Source organism: Cebidichthys violaceus, unplaced genomic scaffold (assembly GCF_023349555.1).
Source record: "Cebidichthys violaceus isolate CVI_PGR_0920_01 unplaced genomic scaffold, fCebVio1.0.p SCAF_15, whole genome shotgun sequence".
Lineage (NCBI taxonomy): Eukaryota > Metazoa > Chordata > Actinopteri > Perciformes > Stichaeidae > Cebidichthys > Cebidichthys violaceus.
Window position 1 is genome coordinate 12668239 of NW_027176318.1, and position 27740 is coordinate 12695978.

At 42.7% G+C, this 27740-nt stretch overlaps 2 protein-coding genes across 2 annotated transcripts in view; both read left to right on the forward strand.

Annotated features, from left to right (window-relative positions):
- Nucleotides 1-3912: 3912 nt before the first annotated feature.
- On the forward strand, nucleotides 3913-17486 carry pxdc1b (PX domain containing 1b). Its single transcript, XM_068710123.1, has 5 exons — nucleotides 3913-4601; nucleotides 13875-13966; nucleotides 14099-14216; nucleotides 14310-14421; nucleotides 14856-17486. Exons 1-5 carry the CDS (start codon nucleotides 4346-4348, stop codon nucleotides 14977-14979), a joined length of 702 nt encoding a protein of 233 aa, XP_068566224.1. The 5' UTR covers nucleotides 3913-4345; the 3' UTR covers nucleotides 14980-17486.
- A 736-nt stretch (nucleotides 17487-18222) lies between these two features.
- Nucleotides 18223-27740, forward strand: part of LOC137871976 (protein disulfide-isomerase TMX3-like) — a 31373-nt gene continuing 21855 nt past the window's right edge. Inside the window, exons 1-9 of the mRNA XM_068710124.1 lie at nucleotides 18223-18294; nucleotides 18555-18612; nucleotides 19005-19044; nucleotides 21014-21137; nucleotides 21779-21824; nucleotides 24153-24233; nucleotides 24678-24777; nucleotides 25000-25077; nucleotides 25448-25514. Coding sequence (XP_068566225.1) covers nucleotides 18261-18294; nucleotides 18555-18612; nucleotides 19005-19044; nucleotides 21014-21137; nucleotides 21779-21824; nucleotides 24153-24233; nucleotides 24678-24777; nucleotides 25000-25077; nucleotides 25448-25514 — 628 coding nt within the window. The 5' untranslated portion in view covers nucleotides 18223-18260. The remainder of the gene's footprint in view (nucleotides 18295-18554; nucleotides 18613-19004; nucleotides 19045-21013; nucleotides 21138-21778; nucleotides 21825-24152; nucleotides 24234-24677; nucleotides 24778-24999; nucleotides 25078-25447; nucleotides 25515-27740) is intronic.

The window sequence follows — 27740 nt, forward strand, 5'->3', positions numbered from 1 at the left end:
CATGTAGAAATCTACAGAAGTTCCTTTAATTTGGGGCATCATTTGGCGCTTAATTGGACACATCTGGACTGCATGTCTAGGGTGTGGCAGTTTGGCATTGAGGGAGTGGCATATTAGTAAACAGGAGCTGTAGAAGCTCTAATTTCCCTCCCCTCAACTGCATAATTAAACATGGGTGTAAAATTTTACTAGCGCAATAATCAAGGCTCAAAATACCCGCCTTTGTATGTTGTAGGTCCACCACCCAAGTTACAAGCTAAACATCCACTTTAACTATACACCCCACTGAATGCGCCAATAAAAGGGTTTTTTGTTAGCTTTTCCTTCAAGGTTTCTTCTTGTTACTTTCTTTTTTAGCAATGAATTAACACGTTTCTAAGCTGTTGCATCTTCTGTCAGAAGAGCCAGGCTAGCTTTTCCCCCCCTGTTTCCATTCTTTATGCTAAGCTAAGCTAACTGTCTCTTGGCTCCTGGTTCGTATTTGATGGACAGATGTGAAAGTGGTGTCAGACTTCTCGTCTAACTCTCAGCAAGAAAGCAAATGTGCATACTTTCCAAAATGTGAAACTTTTTTTAAAGGTCTTTAACGTTCAAAGTTGAAAACTAAACGCTAACCCTTATGCCATCACTCCCGCACATATTAACTTGTTCATATTCAGTTCTTAATCCTGAATTAATCCTTTAAGCGAGAATCATTATTTCAAACCTAAACCCAGTTGCTAATCCTAAATTAGTCCATTAAAAGTGCCGACTGGCTCCTCAGTTTGGAGCGTTATTTCATATCCCTCTATCAAACTGTCCTCTATCTGGCGACACATCAGCCTCTCGTCAAACAAACCGACCCTCAACGATTCCTCCCTCTTGCTCTTCTCCCCCACAGGGTTTTGGCCTCGGCTCTGTTGCAACGAGAGACAAATGTGTTTAAAATTCTGCACGAAAAGGCCTTTAAGGTCGAGTGGGCAAAAGTCTATTTTTCCATTTAAAGCTTACTCTTTCTGAGGAATTATACCCGAATGAAGTATTGAGACAGAATGTGCTGACTCTGTAAATGTGGGCAAACCACAGATTGAAGCCCGTTTCAAAACAGACAGATCACATTATTACACAGAAAAAGAAGGGGTTTTCTGATACTACTGAGGTGGTTTTTCTGTGTAATACAATCATTCTGTGATCATTCGAGCTTTAAGTGCAGCAAAAGCATCTCCATACTTGGAAAAAAGTCAAACTATAGTGTCAGTAAGAAAGAGATTATTTCACAGAAGGACATGCTTCCATGTTTTCTAACACTTTAAAGTTTGGGATGGGCTGTTTGTCTGTTTAGTATCTTAACAGCTATTGCAAGGATTGCTATCAATACAGACATTCGTGGTCCCCAGAGGATGAATCATAATGACTTTGTTGATCCCTTGACTTTTCATCGAGCACCGCCACGAGGCTGACATTTATTTTTCAGTGAAATGTCTCAATAACTATCTGATGGATTGGCATGACATTTGGTACAGACATTCATGGTGCACAGAGGATGAATCTGAGTAGGTTTGGTGTTCCTCTGACTTTTAATCTAGCTTCATCGTCACGTCAAAATTTTGATTTGTCCAGCATTTTGGTTACAACCAAATAATAACCTAATAATTGTAAAGAAACTAATACTAATTTGTATTTCGTGCAAAACATAAATGTCAGCACACCAAACTAAGATACTAAACATTATACTTGCTAAACATCAGCATGTTAACATTGCATTGTAAGTACATTAGCATGCTGATGTTGTTAGAGCGGTTAGCTTGGCTTCATTTACTTTAATTAGACTTTTGCAACTTTAACATAAAACCTTTCAGATGCAAAGCTACTGTGAAAAAAACACATCTCTTTTGTTCAATAAAACCCTCAATGGGTAGCGCTGCAAAACTGCCTGTTTTCAGAATAAATGTTAGATAAACGGGAGAGCTGAATGGCAAAGAAGTTCATTTTGGACCTAATTTAAAGTTGGCAGACAATGGCCAATAGATTTATCACTTTGGAGCATCAACTAGGCTTAGCGGCTGTATAGATTTCTCCTAACATTTTGACTCTCTCTCTGGAAGTCAGTCTCGATGTTAATCAGAAAACCGTGGTTCTTCAACGCGGTCCACCTCGACCTCACTCTCTATCTCTTAATGTCTCTGCTTCTGTTCCAGTAGAGGCCAGCCAATAGCAGAGGGGCAGTTAAGTTTGGGGTTTGGTTGCCGTTCAGTATGATTCACTTCTGTCTCTGTAGGTTTGTCCAAAGCTGCATCTCACACATCATCTCACTGTACGACAATTCAACAGCGGCTATTTTATGATCACAGTGCATCACAGTCATTTTCTTCCCACTCTATAATTTCTGCTGTAATGATACAGGTTGCTGTGCACACAGCGGACAGGAGCTCTGTGTAATGTTCTGTTCTGCAAACAAACACTGAGACGGCTGATCACGTTTTGCTCCACAGCATTCTTTATGTTTCCCTTCAATAGTATATTCGATATTCAATACTCTCACAAAACTATTAGTCAAGCATGTTACTCCAGACATTGTTCTCATAAAGCAAGAATCAGTTCATTTAATCTGTCTCACCTCCATTTTAAAGTCTCCGGTATGAGAAAAGATGCATTTAAAGATGCTGCTTCTAAGGAAATCATGATCACTGACTACAAATCTGTTTCTTAATAAGGCCCAGTTCCACTATAGCCTACATAGAAACACTGTCAGAAGGTGGTTTACATTTCTAGACAATAACACAGAATACCACAGGGAAATAACATGATGGAGCATGACGACGTGGAACTTCCTTAGGAGTAATCCCTCACTCTTAGTTCCTATATCTATTCATCTATATTTCCCTATTGTTGTAGCAACATCTTCTGAATGCAGACACTCCACCTCTCTACGACGCAACCAGGAATATGAAACTGTACGTGAAAGTATGACTCTTTGGACAGATATAAGTCTGGCAAATTCACACTTTATATTTCCCCGACTGGCTGCATCATCGCCTTGTTTGGAGTCGTAACATTTGCAATAGCGAGACTGAAACACTCACAAAGGTGCAATTGCGAGCTCAGAACGGGCACGAATGCAGAGCTTTGCAGCAGCCACCTGCTCAGTCTCGTAAAATGTAATGTGCACATTACAGCAGGATTGCTTTCTCTAATCTCAACAGCACAATACTCGGTTTTCTGCACGGATCTGTGTGCATTTGTGTGTCTGTCCAGTGTTGTACAGCTTGCTTTTACTTGCAGTGAGCATGCTACTTCCTGTACTGCTAGGAATTGCTTTTACCAGAACCATTTGCAGTAGTTAATTACAGCTGAATCACCATTATTTGACTCAGCCATGACCTTCTGTGAAGCTCTTTTGCCGGTGAAACATTAGTGTGCTGCTCAGTCATGCAATGCAGAAAAGATCTGCTCCTTTTTTTAGTCCCACTGACAGAAGACAAATAATATGCTGAAGTGCACTTTTTTAGTTTTGCTGTGGCTAAATATTGGCTAAAGTACTGGTATTTAGTGGAGACGTGAGTTATGTGAGGTCAGAAATGGAGAAGCTCGCACAGGCAAATGTTAACGCTCCTTAGCTGGCACAAGAGCTGCTGGATTTCTCTGCGGTTATTATTTCCAAACAACTCATTTTCAGATATAAGTATACAGATTTAAGGAGCGACGTGGCAAATGGCATCACATCCAGAGGTATTCAGAGCTGTTTGAATAAAGAAATAAGCTATTTCTCCTACAAAATAAGGAGATGGACATTTTGGTTCTTTGCAGCCCTTTGCATTCTTTGCATAATAATACCCTGTTGTCAATGAGGGAGGAAGGAAGGAGGGAGTGAAGGAGAGGGGAGGAAACTGTGCTGAAAGAAAAGCTTATCCAGACAGTGTGAAGTGACATGCTCTGGATTTTAGGAAACTAACTGGAGGAGGAGGGAGCAGCACTTTATACTTTGAGAGCTCTTTGGACTTGTTATTTTGAATCTCATCGATGACTTGCCAGAGATGACAGAAAGGTAAACAGTTGTCGGATCGATGGGCAAATCAATTGTTGCAGGGGCGGTATCCATGACTCTAAAGTCTGTGTCCCCCCCCCCCCCCCCCTCAGATCATGCCACGTTTGAGATCACGCCGTGTGATGGGCTGAGCAAATCCTCGTCCTGCTCGTGCGTACTCACAGCTGCTTCCAGACCGAAAAGTTACTGAAGTTATCTTTCCCTCCACATTTTTTCTTTTTTTATTATTATTATTATTATTTTCAAATCCTCCGACTCGCTCAGCCCCCTCGCCCTGCTGTCCGCCGGCCCGCCCCAGCATGCTGGACTGACGTCTGAGGAATGGCATCGGCCGTGTTTGAAGGCACGTCGCTGGTCAACATGTTTGTCCGGGACTGCTGGGTCAACGGGATCCGGAGACTCATCATCAGCCAGCGGGGAGAGGAAGAGGAGTTCTTCGAGATCCGGACGGAGTGGTCCGACAGGAACATTTTATACTTGCATCGGAGTTACGCCGATCTGGGGCGGCTGTTTAAGAGACTGGTGGAGTCCTTCCCTGAGGACAGAAGAGAGCTGTCCAAGTCTCCGCTGATAGAAGGTGGGTCTGATGGGGATGTGACAGTTATATGGCAGGAAGGTGATGGTGGAGCATTTAATACAGTGACAGTGTCACAAATATTGTTACTAGTAATATACATTTTTTAGGGTTAAATTCGGATCATGGGCGTAGCTGCAGATTTTGGGGCCATATGGGCAGGAGGAGGCTGGGGGCCCCTCGACTATATTTAATTGGGCTGCAACAAAACATTGAGAAGGAGGAACTAAATGCCTAATATTTGCTTGATAAAGGACTTAAGGCAAGACAAAAAAAAAAAAGAAGTGTTTTATGCACTGATCAATTGTGATTTGGGGCTATTTTCCTTCCGTAATATTTCTTCTTTCAGACTCGTGGGAAGAAAACATCCAAACACATTTAAGTGTTTATTTGATACTTTTTGTCTTTTTGCATCTGCAGATTCCTCATATGTTAAACAAAAGTATTTTTTTCTGTTTTGAAAAGTGCTCTATAAATACATGTATTATTATATTATATTTTGCAGTAAATATTTAAACAACACATTTCAGAAAACGTCCAATACAGAAATAATATATATCGTCTTAATGTAAGTTATGAACTGTGGAAGTTTCATGATGATATCTATTATTCACACTTCTGTTGATCATCACTGTAATCCTTCTCCTCTCATCTGTAACACAAATGCATCTTAATACAGTGGCCAGGCTGTATCATTACGGATCATTTTTAGGACTCGTTGTAAAGTTTAGGTTTTTACCCCATCAGACCAAGATAATGTCCCAGGTGGTGGATTACTACTGGGGAGGAAAACCTTTCATCTGCTTGCACAGGAAGCCCCTACAAAATAATGTTTATATTTTGCCTCACGTACTGTAGCATAAACCTACAAAGCACTTTTTCTAAATGTGCGATTGAGAACCGTATGGTCCACCACTTCAATAAAGGGCTTGGTAAAAACAAAAAAAAAGCTCTTAATTAAACGTTTAGGGCAGTAAAATAAAAGCAGGAAAACACAGTCAACATAATCAAAAGCATTTTAGGGCTGATCTGAACTAAACCACTTCATAACCTACATTTGCATGCTTTTGTTTGGACAGGTTAATACTTTACGGTTTCTTTCTTGTGTCACATTAGCAGACCTATCACATAGCCTGTAGACCTCAAGACCAACATGCTGACTAATGCTGGGCAGTAGTTAGGAGCTAAAAGGCTGTCAGATCTGTAAAGTCTGCTCTCCTCATTGTGGCCTAAAAGTTGGATTCCCCTCCAACCACCAACTCTGAGTTCCATGTGGAATTTGCTCTCTGCATCTGACGCACCGTAACTCTTTGGGGGGGGGGGGGGGGGGGGGGGGGTTACTGGGCGGTCTGAGCAGCTATTATCTGGTGCTCAGGAACTGACCCCAGTTCTGCTTTAATCAAAGGCGATGACAGATGTGTCCCTAACATCTAGTGGTGTGGGAGTGAGCCTAAAAAAAAAAAACCACAGGGGGAACTCCAAACCCTGCAGAGAAAAGACCAGAGCTGAGATACATACACCCAGCTGTGAGATGACAGTTCTTGATGCTGTCCTCCGAAAAAAAATTGACATTTTGGAAATGTTTTTCACAGGACAGCAATGATTGGAGAGATACATTCTGTGTCCATCAACAATAACTTGATTTACAGGTTGAATGGCAAAGCTGCAGGGCTTTATAGAGGGCAGTCTTTTGCCATATGTATCCCAAAGCCATGGCCCTCAGGGTTTGGACCTTTGACACTGCCAACAAGTTTGGCAAAGCTCCCGACTTGTTCCTGTTCCTTGCCACTTCCCCTTTGTCTCTACTCACTGAGCCTATACGAATGTTTTGGAAACATCCCCTCAGTGGCGACTGGAAAGCTTCGCTTCCTGGCCGTGCACTGAAATAGCCGACGAGCTTGTTGACAGCTCGCCGCTCCGCTGCTGCCGGCGCAGTCTGCAGTGCATTTTGGGAAGAGACATTTTGGATCTCATGACTCACTTTTCACTTCTTTTTTTTTTTTACTGTCTGTGTCACCCTTCATCTGATGAATGGATCAGTGATATCGGCGCTGAAGGAGACCTCAGTGTTACTTTAGTGACTCGAGCTGCTTTGACAATTTATGGGTTAATAACATTCTCCTAATGGCCTTTCTTTCATTCCTACCTCTGTTCAATATTTCATTTGCATCCCCTCTAATCGCCACTTAGATTGAACGTCTCTTTGAAAAAGTGTGGCTCTGGCCTTTCTCAGTCCGCTTCGCTCCAGTTTCTGGCTCCGCTGGTGTTTTTCTGTTTCTGTGCTGCGTCTAAGCAACAAGGAAGGCGTGCAGAGCTTTCAGACTGATGTCATGATGAGAGAGAGAGAGAGAGGGAGAGAAAGAGAGAGAGAGGGAGGAGTGGACTTCCCATATTTAGTCCCTCTGGTCGGCGAAGGCCCCTTTACACTTACCTTACATGTGACCCCCGGGTGAACACTGACAGGAAGCGATTGCTCACATTCCATGCGAGACGGATTCCACCGAGGAATTCGGACACAAGCTGTGTCCAAATTCACTCCCTCTTCCACTCATTCACTACTACCTGCTTAAGAAATACTTAGCAGTGTATTCTTGGACACTGATGAATCATCATCTCAGTTGGTTATTATAGTGCTAATTCACACATTAACAAAGGAGGCTCATTGGACATTACATTACTCCTTCCCTCATGACAGATTTATGGAATAGATTACATTTATAGAACTTACAACCTGAGGGGGTTGTCACACTGTTGTATTATGGCAACTGAAAAGTCTCTGATTGGCTGACAGGTGTGTGTGTGTGTGTGTGTGTGTGTGTGTGTGTGTGTGTGTGTGTGTGTGCATGTGTGAAGTAGTGACAGTATTAAAGGAATAGTTTGACATCTTGGGAAATAAACTCATACGCTCACTTGTTTAAGGTTAGACGATAAAATCGATATCACTCACATGTATGTCTGTTAGATAGGAGCAACAACCAGCTGCTGGTTAGCTTAGCTTAGCTTAGCATAAAGACTGGAAACAAGGGGAAACAGTTAGCCTGCCTCCGTTCAAAAGTGACAAAATATAACACTGCAGGAAGTTACTGTCCCTCCCCTTCCTTTTTTTTTTACTTTTAACTACTTTTATACACCAGGTTAAAGAAATGCGTGTAGCCTGACATTCTCATGGACATGGAAGTTCACTGAGTTTGGATGTCCTGTGCTTGTTGACTGAGGCGTCCAGAAATAACACGATGACAAAACTGAGCAGAGTTAGTGGTTAGGTGATGAACATGTGCTTATCAGATCCATGCAGGAGATAGCTGTGAAACAGCTGATGCTCACCACATGCGATGACTCTTCAGATAGTGGGTTTGAGGATGACTTGGACACAGTCCAGTTCCTGTTGTGCATCTACTTCTACCGTGTTATTTCAGCTAACACGTTGTCAACACGGCTAACTAACAGATGGGTAACTTAGGTGTGCAATTACAAAAAAATACCAGGCATGAGCATACAACAAAACTCCATATGGCATCCATGGAGTTACTGTTACCGAACATGACAAACACTGCCTCTTAAGCTCATTGGAGGTCATTTAGAGAGAAGGGCATAAAGGAACAACCGCATTTTGAAGAAGACCACACTAGAAGCCCAGGCAGGAAATAGACCCTTTCAGAGGAAATTGGAGGAAATACACTAGGGACCCTGGTAGGAGAAAACACTAAGTCTTTGAAGACATTATCCAGTGGACAACCCTGTAATTGTCACAAACAGCAAATCTGAGGTCAAATATATACACAGCATATTATATTTCATAGTGTTTGGAGATGAAACTCGCTGTGTTGTGTGGTACTTTGCGTGATTTACAGTGGGAGGAGAGGTGCAGCGGGAGTGGTGTCACTTAAGTGGCACACAGCAATTTTGGTGTCAAGATTGATTGCATTATGTGCCGCCCTCCTGCTTTCACCAAGTCAGCACTGCTCACCCAAGTTTTCTGCCTTTTCATACACTTCATTTGATGGATGCGACCCAGATAGACCTCTCCAGAAGCCCCCTTTATTCAGTGTTTTATTTTCATCTTCAGCCAGTAGACACGTCTAACCGCACAGAATGTGATTATGTTTATTGTAGTGATGCCAGGAATGCAGAGTAAATATCTGTCGGCTTGCTCGCTGTATGTTTTTCAGCGCATTAATGTCGCTCTCATGCTTCTGACGGCAGCAGGTACAGTTGTGGTCAAAAGTTTACATACACTTGTAAAGAACATAATGTCATGGCTCTCTTGAGTTTCCAGTTATTTCTACGACTCTGATTTTTCTCTGATAGAGTGATTGGAACAGATACTTCTTTGTCACAAAAAACATTCATGAAGTTTGGTTCTTTCATGACTTTATTATGGGTTAACAGAAAAAGTGATCAAATCTGCTGGGTCAAAGATATACATACAGCAGTGGTAATATTTGGTTACATGTCCCTTGGCCATTTTCACTTCAATTAGGCGCTTTTGGTAGCCATCCACAAGCTTCTGGCAAGCTTCTCGTTGAATCTTTGACCACTCCTCTTGACAGAATTGGTGCAGTTCAGTTAAATTTGATGGCTTTCTGACATGGACTTGTTTCTTCAGCATTGTCCACATGTTCTCAATGGGATTTTAAGTCAGGACTTTGGGAAGGCCATTCTAAAACCCTAATTCTAGCCTGATTTAGCCATTCCATTACCACTTTTGATGTGTGTTTGGGGTCTTTGTCCTGTTGGAACACCCAACTGCGCCCAAGACCCAACCTTCGGGCTGATGATTTTAGGTTATCTTGAAGAATTTGAAGGTAATCCTCCTTCTTCATTATCCCATTTACTCTCTGTAAAGCACCAGTTCCATTGGCAGCAAAACAGCCCCACAGCATAATACCACCACCACCGTGCTTGACGGTAGGCATGGTGTTCTTGGGGTTAAAGACCTCACCTTTTCTCCTCCAAACATATTGCTGGGCATTGTGGCCAAACAGCTTGATTTTTGTTTTGTCTGACCACAGAACTTTCCTCCAGAAGGTCTTATCTTTGTCCATGTGATCAGCAGCAAACTTCAGTCGAGCCTTAAGGTGCCGCTTTTGGAGCAAGGGCTTCCTTCTTGCACGGCAGCCTCTCAGTCCATGGAGATGCAAAACACGCTTGACTGTGGACACTGACACCTGTGTTCCAGCAGCTTCTAATTCTTGGCAGATCTGCTTTTTGGTGGTTCTCGGTTGACTCTTCACCCTCCTGACCAATTTTCTCTCAGCAGCAGGTGATAGCTTGCGTTTTCTTCCTGATCGTGGCAGTGACAAAACAGTGCCATGCAATTTATACTTACAAACAATTGTTTGCACTGTTGCTCTTGGGACCTGCAGCTGCTTTGAAATGGCTCCAAGTGACTTTCCTGACTTGTTCAAGTCAATGATTCGCTTTTTCAGATCCATGCTGAGCTCCTTTGACTTTCCCATTGTAGCGTTTGTGGGCGTTTGTATCCAATGAGCCCTATTTAAATGGCCTCAGAGAAGTCACCAGTTGTAGTCACTCATAATCACTCACAAGAAGTTAAGAGGCCATGCTATGAAGCTCATTTCATTGACACAACTTTCTAAGTCACCAAAATTGCTAATTCATGTTGCTGTATGTATATTTTTGACCCAGCAGATTTTGTCACTTTTTCTGTTAACCCATAATAAAGTCATGAAAGAACCAAACTTCATGAATGTTTTTTGTGACAAAGAAGTATCTGTTCCAATCACTCTATCAGAGAAAAATCAGAGTTGTAGAAATAACTGGAAACTCAAGAGAGCCATGACATTATGTTCTTTACAAGTGTATGTAAACTTTTGACCACAACTGTATATGTGTTGAATCTGATGTCTCTTTTTAGGGGAGGCGTGCATCTTCAAGTTACAGCAGCACACATCAGATCCACTGTGGTTATCGCGATTTAAATATTGCGCAACCATCACCGAGCTGTTGCAAAAATAACCACACATACTTCTCTTTTGCGCATCAAGTAGGCCTGTTATAGCTCAGTATTCAGTCTGCTAGTTTATGCTTTTGTTTTGTTTTAATGCATTACAGCGTTTTTTTTATTAATTCAAAGATGGTTGTCATGCATCCTCACACACAAAACATGGCGACCTCTGAACTCTCAGTCTGTCCAGAAATATGAATGGAAAAAGAGACATCCTCAGTCTTATGCAGCATGTTTGAACCCTCCACTCCATGACCAAACTGTATATGTCATGGAGGAGAAACACAGCATTTTAAGGGGGTCCCTCACACACCCTCTGATAATAACACAATACATTCTTCCTAACCCCACCCTGTTTCCATGTGCACCCTGGGTGCGCTGTGTGCCTGCACCTAATAATAAATAATGAGCGGTGGATTGATAACGTTCCTACATGGCACGACATATAAACGTAACTAATGTGTTGACACGGATAACAGCTAACACGACTGGGTGTAGTTTCTGTGGTGAAGTTCATCATCCTGGCTTTGTTTCCGCTTAAGACCATGAGAATCAACCATTTCTCAAAATGGCATGCATCGTATCAACATAAACTACACTGATGTTATGGTTTCCATAATTCTTTGTTGAGAATTGTTTAGTTTTAACTTATGCTAGGTTTCTCCTACCATTGTAAAGGGGGAACCACACTGTGACACACAGTAGGCCTGCTTTAAATATGCTTACAATATTAAATATATATATCTTTTTTTATTTCATTGTCACCTTTTATTTATATACATGACTTTGTTATTTGATTGGACTCATGTGTTTGGTATAAAGTGCATATGTTTGAATGGTGGTTTTGTTGAAAATCCCTGTTTACTGTAATCTCTCATAATTAGCCTCTAACGTATGGGGTCAGATCAGTCTCAATAATTGCAAATGCGCACAGACTCACAAATGCAAATGTCAGCCTCATTTTCAACCAATCACAAGAGCGCAGCTCCCCCCTCCCCTCCCCACGAGGCTGCCAGCTGTTTTCACACCAAACGCAGCGCGAATTATTCGCGCGACGAGATTACATACAAAGTCTATGCACAGACGCGATGAGACTGCAGTGACGCGAATTTGGCGCGGCGCGTTCGGCCGTTCGGCCGTTCGGCGCGTTTGGGCGTTCGGCCGTTCGGCCGTTCGGCGCGATGTTCCTCCTGTCATCACTGACGTCCTGTTGTTCTTGTTGTTGAATCAGGAAGTACATACTGTAGCCGTCTGTGTTCACATACTGTATCCGTCTGTGTTCACCCAGAGCTCTATGCAGGGACGTGTGGTCAGGGTGTGATGATGAAAAGTAAAAAACAAATAATGCTAAAATAAAATAAATATTAATATTTCTCTACTGATCTGTGCTATAAATGTAATTTCTGTATGATTCCAATCATTTCAAGCATTTTTATAATCAAAATCTCTGAATTAGCGCATGTCCTGTTCAAACAGGAGACACGTGAGGTGAGGCAGTGACCAGCTGTTCCTCACCTCAGACTGTGAATCCTCACTAAATGGGTTGAGCGCGTGCCTTTTGCTGTCTCATTCCTGCACACACTGTAATATTTGTAGACACTTTTATTATATGTCCTTTCTTTACATATAATAGGTAATGTATTTCACGTCTGTGTAGAACATATTTAGTGTTCATGATCTGACATTAAGCAGATCGACCCAGACAGGAAGTCAGACACCGATAAGGGATAGAACATCCGGTAAGTTTTCAAAATAAAAGCGTTAGCTCCCATCATTTCCAAAGGCTTCTCAAACAAAGATGTATGTATCCAATACAGAAATGATGGGAGCCATTTGTGGACTGTCCATGACGAACACAAGATTCAATCCAAGAGTATGAATCTAAAATGCAGAAAAGACTTTATGCAAATTGTTCTGTGCCAACGCACTTGTGTGTTATCCAGACTTTATGCAAGTTGTCTTTCTGTCTGTCTGTCATTGGTTAAACTTTTTCAAGAGTATGAATCTAAAATTCAGAAAAGAGAGAAGCGTTATCTCAATCGAACCTCAACGATACTACCGGTAACATCGGCGTGTATATATATATATATATATATATATATATATATATATATATATATATATATATATAGCGACGTCTTCGGGCAGTAGAAGCCACACTGTCAAAATTTCTTGCGAAATTTTCTAGTTCAGTAATGTAATCTATATTTATATGCAAAAAGAGATTGTGTGAGCAAACTTGACTGAGGAAAGTGTCTTCCATATATTTATATTTGGTAATAAACTCTCAAGCATCAGTATGAAGCGCTTGACAAAACAACACAATATATCAGTATAAGCCTTTTAAACTTGTAATATCTGTCACATTTACAGGGAAAACTGTAAACAGGGACTTTGATCAAACATGGTCCAGAGGCGGTACGAGGTTCAGACTGGGTGGGAGTCTCAGTCGCTTCCTGGTGATGATTAAACTGCCCAATCACTCCTCGCGTCCCTCCAGGGTGTGATGTCATCACCGCTGGCCATTACAAATGGATGAGACTGTGACTGTGTTGCTTTAGGCTCTCTTACTCGGTACTTCCATGTAACAGTAACCGCTGTGTGACGACGTTTTGTGTGCACCACTCACATCAGACAGAGACTCATCAGTGTGGCTGCCGTCTTCATCATTATTCTCCCCACCACATCCCTTTGTCAGCACGGCAGTAAATGATGCCGTGCTGACTGCTCGCTCACATGGGCGGCTGCTAAAAAGTGCTGATTTTACACTCCCACTGCTTCTTTCAATTGCATTCCTAGTGTTACGCAGGATTAACGTGTCATTGTGTGGCTTCCCCCCGTTATTACTGCTGTCTTACAAATGTTCGCAATTGCTCTGGCAGTTTTACAGCGTCTCACTGTGTTCTTGTTCCAAAGACAATGATCATTGTTCATAAAAAAAAAGGTTACTGTATTAAACAGACTACTACCTTTTCACTGGCATTTGTAGCAACCTTTTTCAAGACTATAGGGATATAATCAGACCCGTCTGGCTCTTTGTTTGGACAGACAACAGTCCGGTGGCAATAAAGGTCAAAGCAGCTGCACAGGCACAGAAATAGTTACATTTTTGATTGAGGCTCTTTACTTGAGATTCGTTGATATATTTATGTTATTCTTTAGGCTGGAGTTATTGATGCTGTTGTGTTTGCTTCACAAAGACGGGGATTAATTGCAGAGTCGTTGTGTTGAATTACATTCCATTTGAACTGTTTTTGAAATCCTCACACAAGAGCTGATGATTTCAGATGTTCACGTTTGTGTTTCAGGGCTGGTAAAAATCAAAGAGGCCAGCGATATCGAGGAGAAATTGAACGAGGTGGAACGACTACTGAAGAACGCCATCAACATGCCGTGCAAGGTCCGTCTCTAACCGTTGCCCATCAAATGATATCTTCTGTCTGCACTTTATCAGCATGTCCATTGTGCAGCAGAAGGTTTTCATGAAGGTAGATGTTTGGAAACTAGATCGCTAACAATCCCGACTCCACAGTATTCCAGGTCGGAGGTGATGCTGACTTTCTTTGAGCGATCGCCGCTGGACCAGGTGCTGAGGAACGACAAAGTCCACAGAATCCAGCCGTGCTTCCAGAGTCCATACAAAATATCCGGTATGTGTATCTAGTATACAAAAAAAAAAAGAAAAAAGATGGAGCCACCGTTGTTTGTCGTGATGAATTAACCGGCGCTCTGGACCTTTTCAGAAATCATGCGGTCAAATGGATTCTGTCTGGCCAACACAGAGACCATCGTATTTGATCACAGCGTCCCTGAGGAGAAAGAGAGACCCTCCTCCACTGACTCTGTGGAACATACGTGAGTGTTAAGACCACCCCTCAATATTTCTGTCTCTTTAGTCAATCCAGCTGCAAGATGAACAAATAAACTGCTTATTTGACCACAAATACTAGGATTTCCATCTTTGCTCTTGGGTGTTTTGGTGAGTGGGGAAGTCCTTGCATGTGACCCAACCCCAGGACCCCCCCCCCCCCCCCCCCCCCAAACAGGAAGTGTGCACCTCTTCCTTCCCTGGGTGTGGGAAGGAAACAAAAGAGGAACACATTCCTTTCACATAAAACAACACTTTACATAACTCTTAAATAGACTACTTTTTTTTTTTTTTTTTACTTCTCTCTATGGATTGATGTAGACCATTACACAGGGGTTTTAATCAACGCTTTTGATTCCTGTTTTTAGACCAACAGTTCCATCCTGTTCTTGGAGTAATGCGTCTCTCATTTTGTTGCCAGGTATGAGGATGGAACAGAGTTTCTGCCAATGGAAGCAGACCTGTGTGAGGAGGAAACAGAAGCGTATGTCACCAACCTTTCCTACTACCATCTGGTCCCATTTGAAACTGACATCCTGGAATGAACAAGCGATGCCTGTTGACGGACATTCTGATGCTGCCACAGAGGAATATGCACTCTTAAAGGGAACCTGGCTATGCAACGCCGCACATCGCTGCTCCAAGTAAATGCTGCTCGTCCTGGTAAATATCGGAAGACTGCAGCACCACTTTTTTTGCCACTTTAAGCGACGTCACCAGCGTGCCTCATTCAGAGCCTTACAAGAGCGTGTCAAGAAGAAACATGGCGGGATTATCTCTGTCGGTGTGCCGGCTGCAGAGGGCTTTAACGTATCTCACGCAACCTGTGGCAGCAACAATGAAGCCCCTTTCAGTCCCGAAGCAGATGCAAACAGCTGGGGAGGTTTCAGAAGGATTCATCAAAGAGGGGAAAGGGCCACACGTCAACCTGAAGTCGGAGTCACATTTACGGTATCGGACCTTTCACTGTAACTGAAAAACGGAGCAGAATCAACCAGCACTCTGTCTTTTTTCTATCTCCGGTGTGTTATCTTTGGCGTTCATTCTCCGGTGGACCTCCACGAAGACATCGGTTTCGTGGTTTCGACCTGTCGTCCTCTCACTTACACCTGCTCTTTGTCCACGGTGTCGTCACTCTGGTGTTTTATTCCTGCGGGAACACAGGAAGCTGCCACCAAGCTCTGCGTGTGATGTTTGTTTACGGTGCGATTTCGTCCAGAACTTTTTTATTTGTAAAATACCAGCTTACAACTCGTGGGATCGGTTCTTTGGCCTGAGAGAAAGATATAAGAATAAATGTCAGAGGGGCAAATTATGTCAAGTGTTCTTCTTTTAGCATAAAACAAACACTTGATGGTAAAATCAAGCGAGAATAATGGAGCTTTTTATGCTAATAGACATAAACATACAGTATACTGCATATGCGTATGTTTCACTTGGTTCTTACTGGTTACTGTCAAATTAGAGAAAATAAACATTAAGACATCATTTTGCTACAACTTTCCAAAGTGAGAACTTGATGCTGCCTTTTTGGATGTCCGTGATATTGTTTTTATTAGGTTTTGTCTGAATTATAAATCGTAGTATGTGTTTGTAATGTAGCTTGTGTAACGTTGCTTATTTTATGTTTATAAAGAAAAATAATTTGATATATCAGAGAGGGGAAAGATTGTTGCTGTTATAAGAACAACTGGGTCCTCTCACTGTTGTTGTTGCCATGTGAAGAGTGATGAAATAGGGCAAAGAAAGCTTTGTTTTATGGGTCAACTGAGGTCACATCTGACCCGTTCTGTAAGATGACGTGTGTGGGTTCAGTCAGACAGCTGACTGCAGTCTTACTGAATGTGGGAGTCTGCAGCTCGGCACTGCGGCGGGGGAACAAGTCCACTCTTTATCTCGTAAGAAGCACAAACGATCTTGCTGTACTAAAACTTTCAATAGGAGAACAAAAAGTGTGGGAAATAATCAAACACTTGATTAAAAAGTCATGTCTTTTGAAGGTTTTCTGGGTTTCTCTCACTTCTCTCAGTGCCTTTGTTTAAACTGTGGAACTCATCGGAGCATAACATGCGTTTTGAATGCAAAGTGCAAAACAAAATGTACATTTGTGTAGGGTTAACTGAAAGGAAGTCCCTCCGTATTCCTTGTTTTGAACAGTTTAGTCAAAGCAGAAGTCATTGTGGCCTTACAACGTGGGCTCACAGCGTGCGTCCGCTTTCCTGCCCCCCCTCTCCAAATACAAAAGGCATTGGACCCTAACAAACTTGGCACACGAGGCTTTCGACAGGACCGTCCTCCGCATGAGTCTGTTTAGTAACACAGTCATGATCACCATTCACCCCCATGAGAAAGAACAGCTCTTTCTCACGGTGCGAAACTATTTCACGCTTCTTTTTTTTTGTTTTTCTCTTTTTCTCCAAGAATGACGGCTAGAATTGAAGGATATTTTTTGGGACGTAAAAGTTACAGTTGGAAAAAGTCCCAGCATACTTAGTGGTAATGATCAATATGGTTCAATAGAAGGAAACTGGAATTTTGTATTTAAATTTGCATACCAAGGACCAATTTTCTCTTTTTCAGAGAATTAATGTTTATTAAATGCTGGATTAGTTCAAATTTCAAATGTCTACTAAGACCTCTATCTATCTAGAGTAACACATAATACATATTCTGCAGTCTCTGCGATGCTATGACTAAAATTACACTAAATGAGCCCATCATGCCAGCGATTAGAGGACAGTGTGACAGAAAATATGGAAATAATATTACACAAAAGATTTTATTTATTTTGTAAACTTCTGCCACACTCTGTGAAGCTAACTATTTTATGACTTGTAACTTCATTATTTTTTTGTGTGATGTGAGATTTTTTTTGTGTGTGTACATATATCAAAAGGCTTGAATGATGATAATATGAGTTATAACCTTTTGAAAATATAGTTCATGTGATAACATGTTTGATAATTTTAAAGCTATTCAGACAGTATTAGATACAAATTATTATTCTCAAAGCAAAACAAATATGTTTCCAATAAAACAAATGTTCATCTGGTGTTTTGTGTGGAAATTGTGATGGAAATACATTTACTAGCAGCTAGTACATTTGCTCAAGTACTGCATTTGAGTACAATTTCAAGGTTCCTGCACTTTATGTGAGTATTTTCCATTTTATAGCCATACATTACTTCTTCTTCTCTACATTTCAGAGGGAAGTAGTGCGGTCTTATTCCACCACATTTATCTGACATGTAAGATAAAAGTAAAAGTACATCCTTGTCGACAACTAAATTAAATTGCTACTAACATGCATCAGAAATCAAATAAGGAGTTTACCAACAGGACACAAAACAGTTAATCTGCCTATAATAATGTTGAGTAGAATGTCTTTTCATACCTTCATAGCACATTTTGCTGATTATACAACACTATCATTTTGAATGCAGGACTGTAGCACATATATGTAGCATATATTTTATAGTAAAGAATACAAGCACAGGAAGTTTGGCCTGTTGCCCTGGTTAATTATCTTAGAGCGCCACCTTGTGGTGAGTATCGACATTCATGAATAAATGCAGAAAATGTTATGGTGGCATTTTTTTTTTTTACTTCCAAAGTCAAATGAAATGCACTGATAGCATTTTGAAGATATTTTTTGCCTTATTTTTAAAAAAACATTTCTAAATGCAGCCGTGAGCCGTAAAACCAGAAGAAGAAGCCGCGAGCCGTTGGTGCCTCGAGCCTTTGGGAGTCGGAGTAACCCACGCGCATGCGCAGACTGGCAGGCTTTAGCAGCTGTATTTCCTGCTTGCTGTTTCCACTCGAAGCAATGGCAGAAGTGAAAGCTTCCCTGATTTGTGGCGGTACGTTCCCTCTTTCTTTTTTTAAATTCATGTACGTTTAGTGCTACACTAAACATGTTATCACTGCAGCTGTTAAAACGACCCGTAGAGCTCCTTGTTGTCGAAACTGTGAAGGAAAATATTGATGCTCAGTTAGCTCTGGGACGAGCATTAGCCGGTGATGCTCTCCAGTCATGAGGTTTCAGTGGAAATATACAGACTGTAAAAAGCTCGTGTTCGCGTTAACATAACATGTACTTTTTCTGTTTTAAATGTTACAGTTGTAGCGGCTTTCCTGGCGTCAGCGGTGCTTGCATTTGTTGAAGATTTAGATGACACGTAAGTGATGCACCCCTGCTTCAATATGTCACCTTCCTGCTGCTGTGGCTTTATAACGTGCTCGTGTTAATGCAACTTTCGAGGATACCGAAAAATCTGAGTTTAGTTCAGCGCTTACTTCCTCTCTGTCACGTTCGGCGTGTGCATTTTCGTTTGTGTTTGTGAAATCCTCTTATTTGTCTCTCTTTTTTCTGCAGCTTTTTTTTTTTTTTTTTTTACAAATAATAACTCTCATATCGACATAACTTTAATAGTAACTATTCTGCTGTCTGCCGTGGCATTCTTTTTTAAAATATTTAACATATAACATGCATCGTGTGATGTCAGTTCTTCAGTATTTAGCATATGAATAACTTTATCTAACTTTCATTCATTCTTCTTTTTTTTGACAGATTTAAAGACACCAGAATGAACGATATCTGGCTGGTTGATGTGAGTCTGACACACACACACACACACACACACACACACACACACACACCTACCTACCTCACAAATACCAGTCTGGGTCCATTCAGCTGTGCTTTAATTCATATCCAGCACGCCACTGTCAGGATCATCCCTTGCGGAAGTGGCAGCGGTCGGGCGGGGGGGTGGGGGGGGTGGGGTGGGTGGACTCTAGGAGGGTTGGGGGGGGGCCGGAGGGAGGGAGTGTGCAGAGTGTCCTCTGTGTTTGTGATTAGAGAATGAGAAGTCATGCATGCGGGGCAAAGCCAGGGGGCTCGGGGTGGGTTTATATCAGAGTTTGTGTCTGGGTCCATATAAGCAAAACAAGCTTGAGCACCCAAAGCTGCTTTCACGCCACGTCTGAGCCGCTGGAGTGAGTCCTTGTCCTGGAAAGTTACAATACAGAGTCCACTGGTTATGAAGATGTTAGTAATTAGTTAATCATTTAGAAAAGGATTTTTTTTTTTGGGGGGGGAGTATTTGACCTGAATTACTGCCAGTTACATACTGTATGTGTATTCGTAAAGCTCCACTAATCAGTGTTTTTTTTTTTTTTTATAATAGCAAAGAATCAAATGTACACGGTCTCATTTCCAGTGATCAACTCACACTGAATTATTCGCCAACTGTGCATCTCTTTTGTTTTGCTTTTGGCTTTATGGCACATTAACGATATGGTTTAGTCTCTCAGCTGTTTGCCAGTCTTGTTACCAGCAGAAGTCGTCGGCTGTTGGCAGCAAACATGCTAAACAATAACTCTACTGTACACGACCTGCTCAGCACCAAATGGCAGACAGACACAGTTAACGACTAGCTGGTGAATTTAGTGGAGCGTTTAGCTTTCATGACAAGTTCATCACATCAACTTAAAAGAGGATATGTCAACTTGTTTTTACTCAGAATTCAACAGCTAACTAAATCTGTAAATAGCTGGGCCTTCTTCGATGTCTTTCCAACATGGCGCCGTTTGGGAGCGAGTTCCTTCCCGGTCCCCCTAACCTGCACCTCTGGTACGGTTCAGAGCAGACCTGCCAGCTCTGCAACTCCCAGAACCAGAGCTTGCAGCACAGCCTCTCTGGCTGCAAGGGCAGCATTTTAGGAAGGGTCGGTACGGATGGCGTCACGCCGAGGCCCTGCGTAAGCGTAGCCGAAATCCTGGAGGCATGCAGGCTGGAAACGGCACAGCGGCTGATCCAGTTTGTCAGGCAAAAGGGGGTGAGGCTCAGAGCAGCAGCATGAGGGTGTGGTTCTGTCACCCAGAGGAACATCAGAGCTGACCTCGATCTCCCTCATCAGGGAGATGAGAGGGAATGGAGGGTGGAGGGGGATCACCTGTCCAGTGGACGTTGGTTGCCGAGGGCTACACTGGAACATCCACCCAGACGTTCTCAAGCACTTAGGATCACAGGCTCTAAGCAGAGGAAGGTTTCCAAAGACCTGGAGGGGGGGGGACAGAACGAGGGACCTCTGGCTCTCAAGAAAGGACACCACCAGAAGACGTTCCCGTATTAAAGGGACGAAACATCACTGAAGAATGGCTCCCGACTGACGACCATGCATGTCGGAGTAGTGTGTGGCAGAAAGGCCCAGCGGATGGATCAACCTGCGCTCACATCCGCTGCCTTCAAGTGGCCAAACAGCAGCCCTTTATCTGGGTTCTAATTAGCAGCATTATATTATTATTATTTAAGGATCCAGTGTTGTCCTTTTTTGTACGTAAAGAATCCATTCCAGGAAGGTCATTAACAATATCACATAGTCTTCCAAAGTACAATAGTGCAAACACTCAAAATTCAGGACCGTAATCTACAAAACTGTGTGATTCTAAAAGATTTGGTTGTTAACTTTACAGATGCTGTTATATTTTGCATGACTAAACATGTTTTTACAATATGTTGCACGTGATCTAAAGCTTCCTTCTCCTGTTTTTCTTCTTCTTCTTCTTCTTCTTCAGTTCTACGCGCCGTGGTGCGGCTACTGTAAGAAACTGGAGCCGGTGTGGCACGACGTGGGAGTGGAGCTGAAGAGCTCCGGGTCGCCGGTCCGCGTGGGAAAGATGGATGCCACCGCGTACTCCGGTGAGTAAACGACGGAGCGCTTCGGGGGCTTCCCTTGCTGCCCGTTGGTCCCCAGGTGGTTGTTTTATGTGCCGGAGACCGAGATGGATCAAACTAATTGACTGTTGTTCAACAACACGGTGAGAAGCCCTGTATCTGAAGGGCTTTCAGGTCTCATTAAAAGCTCCATAAACAATATTAAAGATGGGGTTTGTTTTATTATTGTGACATTATTATGATATCTCAATACTATTGTTCATATTTTATTTTTTTGCCACAATAATCATGCAGTGAAAGATTAATATTGTGAGTAAAATTACAGTAATCCTCCATTAAATGATGCAGACTGTGTTTTAGGAGTAATCCACGGACACATTTTAATCCACAGGGCTTTTAAAGGAATAGTTCAACAGTTTAGGGGAAAATGTTTATTAGATTGTAGCGGAGAGTTAGATGAGCTTTAGGTTGATCATCATCATCCGTCTGTTAAATAAAAGGCTACAGATGACAGGTTAGCTTAGCTTAGCCTGGCTTCATATTTTCTCATTTAATTATCTGCAAGAAAGAAATGTCCTTCAAAGGATTCTTCAAACCTTTTGAAGAGAATGACGGCTCTCTAATATCTGTCTTTTGAGATGCTATGTTTGTTCTGTATGTTGCAGGAATGTCGTCAGAGTTTGGTGTTCGTGGTTACCCCACAATAAAACTGTAAGTAGAAAAAAAAAAAAAAAGAAGAAGCTTTATTCACCACACTGCCCTGTCTTCAAAACTTTGTGTAGTACTTTTCTTTTTTTGCAAATAGCTGTAATTTTCTGAGCCACTTGAAAAGGCCTAAAGAAATCCATATGAGATTAAAAGGCTTATTGAATTTTGTGCGGACCTACAGGGTCCTGACACAGACTGATAATAAGCTCAATAGAATATATCTGCAGATAACACACGTCTTAAGTATTTATTAAGCTTCTGTCAGAGAGCCATTGATTCAACTTTACCGACATCTTTGAGGCTGTAATTTGGTGTTCTACTTTATTGTATGAAGCGTCTTTACTTTAGTTTGTATTATTATTATTATTATCAGGATCCTTTCAGCCCACTGTTGTCTTCTTTCCCCTTGAGGTTTGGCCTGTTGAGATGCCGTTAGACGACTTAGTCAGGAGGGAACAAGGTGTTGTTGCTGCTTCCTTAAGGCACAACTAAGTGACGAACTCCGTTCACACCTTTATCTAAAATGGCATTAGCTTCGGCTCTTGAGTTAATTATACGTTTCTTAGGCGATAAACTGTTTAAAGTCATCTCCAGCCATTTCAATTTGACTCTTTGTATTTTATTTTCTCAGGCATATCGCCAATTTGTCTTTAGATTTATTGATAACTCAGTGTTTGCTGCTACAGCCACTTGTGATCTACATCAACTGATTCCTCATTTTCATTTCTCGTGAAGTGCAAGTGACACTTTTAAATGTTTTATATAAAATGGATGAATTTAGGTAGACGCCAGCTGCTCAACAGCACAGCTCATGTTGACTTGAGACAAATGATTCCTCCGTGCATTCGATACGGAATCATTTAACTGCTCGCTGCCATAATGGGCTCCCCATTTAGTTTCATCAAGCTCATTTGGGAGAAACTGCCACAGGAACACGGCAGGGTTCACAACATCAAACCAGGCGAGTGATGAAACATCCATCGGAGAACACGAGAAGTGTCCCTCGGTAACGGGAGGAGACTAGATTTAGAGTTCAGCTCCCCCCCCGAGTTCATTAAGCCCTGTGGGCTGATGCAACCGTAGCAATCCTTAATGCCTTCTGCTGGCTGGAGGAGCTCCAGCAGCTTTCTTTGGCTGGAACTCAATTAGGGCCAGTCATTTGTTTTTGTGTTTCATTGGAGGTGAGAGGATTTAGATTAGGTTGACCTTTTTTTGATGAATAAGCTTTTCCTGATAGATTTGTTTCATCAGATCACCTTGAAATAGACAGCGGGTCGGTACCGGGCTCAGATGCTGCCAAAGACAGCTGCTGTCTTTGAAGGGCTAAAGTAGGGCCGCTGCTAATGGACTATTTTCATTATCGATTAATCTGTCCGATTTTCTTTCTCTTTATTAATCAATGTAATGTTAACTGCAGAGTAGTCAGTTTATTTATTGCGCGCCGTTACAAAAACAACCCTGCAGTTGACCAAAGTGCTTTAAAAAGTGCAGAAATTGACAAATGATACGACAAAACACAGATGATGTACCTAAAACACACAGGAAGGGAGAGAAAGTAAACCGGCTTTCAGTCTGGATTTGAAACTTTTGATGGTGGGGGGGGGGGAATGTTGAAAATACTTCTAACAGGTTTTGAGAGGCCCAGGTCTCTAATACCTAAAAGATGTTCTGTTTACAAATCCGTGGATTCCAGCTTCTTCAATGCCACAAAGAATTCAGCCTGTCCTGAGTGCAGTCTAATACCTGGGCGCAGTCTAATACCTGGGCGCAGTCTAATACCTGGGCGCAGTCTAATACCTGGGCGCAGTGTAATACCTGGGCGCAGTGTAATACCTGGGCGCAGTCTAATACCTGGGCACAGTGTAATACCTGGGTGCAGTCTAATACCTACCCAGTATAAAAAAAGTTGTACCGAAGAAAGCGACCAATAAGTGTATAGAATGTAGAAAATCAGCAAATGTTGACATTCGAGAAGCTGGAAGCAGCTAATATTTATCATCTTTGCTTTATCAGACGAACAAAAGCGATTTAATCGAACGTCGAAATAGTTGCCGATTAATTTTCTGTCCACTGACTGAGCTTTGCCTCTACTGTAATATCTCTTTTTATATTATTTCATATTCTCTTTTTCTCACTGAATGAGGGTTTTTCAGAGGAACTCAATATCCTGAATGCAAAGTTCAATGTCACAAAATAGTTTTTCCATTTTTGTATTTTATTTTCACATGAATGTCTTCACCCGGCAGCAGATGAATAACACAAAAATACCGACTGGTACGTTTCCCTTATGAGCCTCTCACTCTCTGTTCGGCGTCTGTCTCGCCTCCTCAGGTTAAAGGGGGATCTCGCCTATAACTACAAAGGACCGAGGACAAAAGATGACATCGTAGAGTTTGCCAACAGGGTGTCAGGGTAAGCCTCCGACGCACCGCTTCCGAAACAAAAGACACCAAACTGATAATGAAGTAGAACTTCACAGCTGCGCTAATAAGAACCATGCAAGCTTATCAATGCAGCCCATATTTGTTTCATAGCTCAATGGGTTTCCCCCTCCGATGCTCCAGTTTAAGCCACTGTATCAACTGTGCCTGACAGATTTCCTCCTCCTTGAGGGAAATCAAGCTTGATCCGTGACAGAGGGGGGTAGATCAAAAGCTTGGCTCTCACTTCTTGGGCTGCGAGTCGCTCAGTCTCCACTGGGTGGCGCCACCAGCACGCGAATCGAGACCAGAACTGTTGGCCCTTTTTTTTTTTTTTTTTAACCTCAGTTATTGCATTAGTTTGCCATTTTTGTGCTGAATGGATCTCACTCATTAAGATGAACTAATCTGCGCGGGTTTTAATTTCCCCCTCCAGACCGGCCGTCAGGGCGCTTCCCAGCAAGCAGATGTTCGAGCACATGATGAAGCGACACAATGTGCTTTTTGTGTATGTCGGCGGGGAGTCTCCCCTCAAAGTAAGCACCGGTTGTGACACAAACACATGAATCCAGTTTTTTTTATTATTTTTTTATTATTCAAGCTTCTTCAGAGCCGCGATGCTAAAACTGCGTATTGGCTGCAGGACAGGCACACTGCTGCTGCTGCTGTAACACATTTGAACGGAGAAGAGGTTCTGTGTATTACTTTGTAGTGACCTTAATTGCGACTGTTTAACACAGACTTGTTTGCCGTTGCAGGAGAAGTACAACGACGTAGCCTCTGAGCTCATCGTCTACACTTATTTCTTCTCAGCTTCAGAGGAAGTCTTTCCGGAGGTAACGCTTTGAATTTGCCTCCCTTTTGAATGTCAGAGAAACACTTATCATCTGTGGAGAGCCCCATATTTTTGTCATCATATGTTATTGATACTCTTGAGTATTGTGCAAGCAGTAAATATCTATCCTCTGCTATTTCTCCAAATTGTAAATAATTAATTCTTTCATAGCCTCTCTCCACTGCTTGTACAGATACCGGGCCTGCATGCTGTGTTTGCATTATGCAAAACCGTACAAGTTTCACAGTTTGCCGCAAAGCTCTGCTGCCAACAGTCTTGTCCCACATTCTGCAGGTGCTCCAACAACCATAGAGTAAGAAGGATTTATGGAACTTGGTTTTGACTTCTATATATTTTTGTGTTCTCAACAGTCGGTAACTTTGCCAGAGCTTCCTGCGGTTGTAGTCTTTAAGGATGGGGCCTACTTTACCTACGATGGTGAGTATTGTGTTACCGCGTCTTCATCCGCTGTTGTCTTCGTTTAATCAGTCACAAAAAGGCACAAGAAGTAGTTTAAAGGGCCCGTAGGGTGCTCTCTGTGCACAGCTCCTCGTCTCCTCTTTCCTTCCCTGCCATCCTTGTTTTCTCTCGCTGTGTTCCTCTAGTTTTTCCGGTCTCTGCTGCTGTCCTTTCATCTTCCTCACCACATTGAGTTATGGTGTCCCTGGCCCATCGTAAAGCACCCGGGGCTCTGCCCACTATTGTGTGCGCGGTGAGGCCAGCGATGTTGTGGTGGTTTTTCTTTTGGGCGGACGTACATAGCGGGTCAGGGTGGATGGGCGTAGGAGACCACAGTTAAGGCCGGAGAAATCAGTGCAGAGCTGGCACCGCGTAGACGCTCATTCAAAGCCAAGAACTGACTCACTGGATCAGAGAGAAGAGGTTTAGAGGAGCTGCTTTTTCTGTTCTGTTGCCCAATTCGAAGCTTCTCACCGCAACAACGTGAGTTCGCCGCATTCCCCCACGATGTCTTGTAATCTGCTGCTGCCGTGGGCCCGAGCCGGGAGGCGGAACCGGAAGGGAAGGGCGTCGAGGCACAACGTCAACACGAACGGGCCCCAGTAGTGGCTGTTGGGCAGGTTGGGGGCGCGGTGCAGCGCCCGGAGGACGAAATCCACCTCCGCCGCCGTCCGGGAGCTCGCATCCGTCTGCTCCACCTGACCGTTACGGAACGGGGGCTTCCTGCGCCAGAACTGCAGCAGGAGAGGCTCGCCGCAGCAGACGTTGATGACGAAAACCCCGCACTCGTCAGAGTCCTGCAGGACCTTGATGCGGAGGATGTGGCCAATGTCTAGCATTGACATGGCGACGGCGCGTTAAGCTTGTCAAGGACTGAGAAGGGGAGCGTCATGTGTCCTTCCTCACACGGTGGATTCCTCCTTTCAAGCCTCTAGGAGTTGTTAAAGGAAGAAAGAAATGGATGAAATGTAATCAGAGTACAGCTCATTAAGCACTTACCTCTAATGACGGATTCAAAGGAATCGCCCCTCTCTGCATTACAGAAATAGTTTTCATAGTTCCATGTTTACCGTCTGTAGTCCTCAGCATCTGGTTTTCTTTCCAGCTGTGCTGCGTTTCTCAGAGGACCGGTCCCACTGACTGGATGCTGGATGAGGCACCTTATGCAGGAAGTTCTCTCGGGCACTTTTTATTTATCGAATGGTATTTGGCTAAACTTTTGCATAGTCACCCAGCGACACTGTTTTATGGCAGACTACGATATCAATTAAAGTGTTCGGATGAATAACGCACACATTACCTATTAGCTGTGTTGTGAATCCACCAGCTACGGAGGCTTTAAAGCAACTTTCATCATCTCCTCCTTGTTTTTGTACTTATTTTGTGATTCAGAATCAATCTGCTTATGAGAAATTCGGAGCACGTTTGCTGTCCTTATTGTGCATGTCTCGACTTGTTGTGATTCTAAACAATAGATGTCATAGAGCGAAGCCACGCTGTCCAAACACGGCCTCTCGCTTTGTGCGAAATGATATTTGACATTTAGTTGAGCTTTGATTGGTTTAGTGCGCATCACAAACGGCTGCATCCTTTTTTGAAGAGCGTTGTTAAAATATAGTACAGCACGGAGGCTCCAGCTCATACATATTTCATATCGCAAATCCTTAGTTTCATGCTGCTGTAAAGGTCTGCGCTGTTGTTTTGCTTCAAGGGCCATATGGTTTTGATCATTGTGTGTGTGTGTGTGTGTGTGTGTGTGTGTGTGTGTGTGTGTGTGTGTGTGTGTGTGTGCGTGCGCGTGTGTGTGCAGGGACATCTACTGGGCTACATGCTGGCGCTGTAAGAAGACAACCGAAAGATATAATTAGGATGTATATTAGTCAGCACAGCATGCTGTTTGCACTCGCCAGCGATGTTTTTTTTTTTTTTTTAAAGATGCTTTTGAGTGTTAAAGGGAAAACTCACCGATTTTCAACCACATCGCGATCCGTCTGAGTTAGCGATGTAGGAAAACGTCTGTGGTTTTTACCCGTGTTCCCTGTTGTCTTTGGGGAGCAGCTGCAAAATCTGTAGTTCTTCCTCCTCCCAGTGACGTAGTTTGTCGTCGTTGGAGGAAAGGAAGAACTACAGAGTTCTACTTCAGCTTTGGTAGCTGTGGGCCGCAAAGCCGCTCACAAACATCCTCCTTCTCTTCGCTTGTGTCAC

What these genes read in the sequence shown, in the direction of transcription:
- pxdc1b (XM_068710123.1), top strand. Translation starts at nt 4,346, where the DNA reads ATGGCATCGGCCGTGTTTGAAGGCACGTCGCTGGTCAACATGTTTGTC. An exon ending in GAGTCCATACAAAATATCCG is followed by an intron (nt 14,217 to 14,309) that starts GTATGTGTATCT and finishes GGACCTTTTCAG; the next exon opens with AAATCATGCGGTCAAATGGA. An exon ending in ACTGACTCTGTGGAACATAC is followed by an intron (nt 14,422 to 14,855) that starts GTGAGTGTTAAG and finishes TTTTGTTGCCAG; the next exon opens with GTATGAGGATGGAACAGAGT.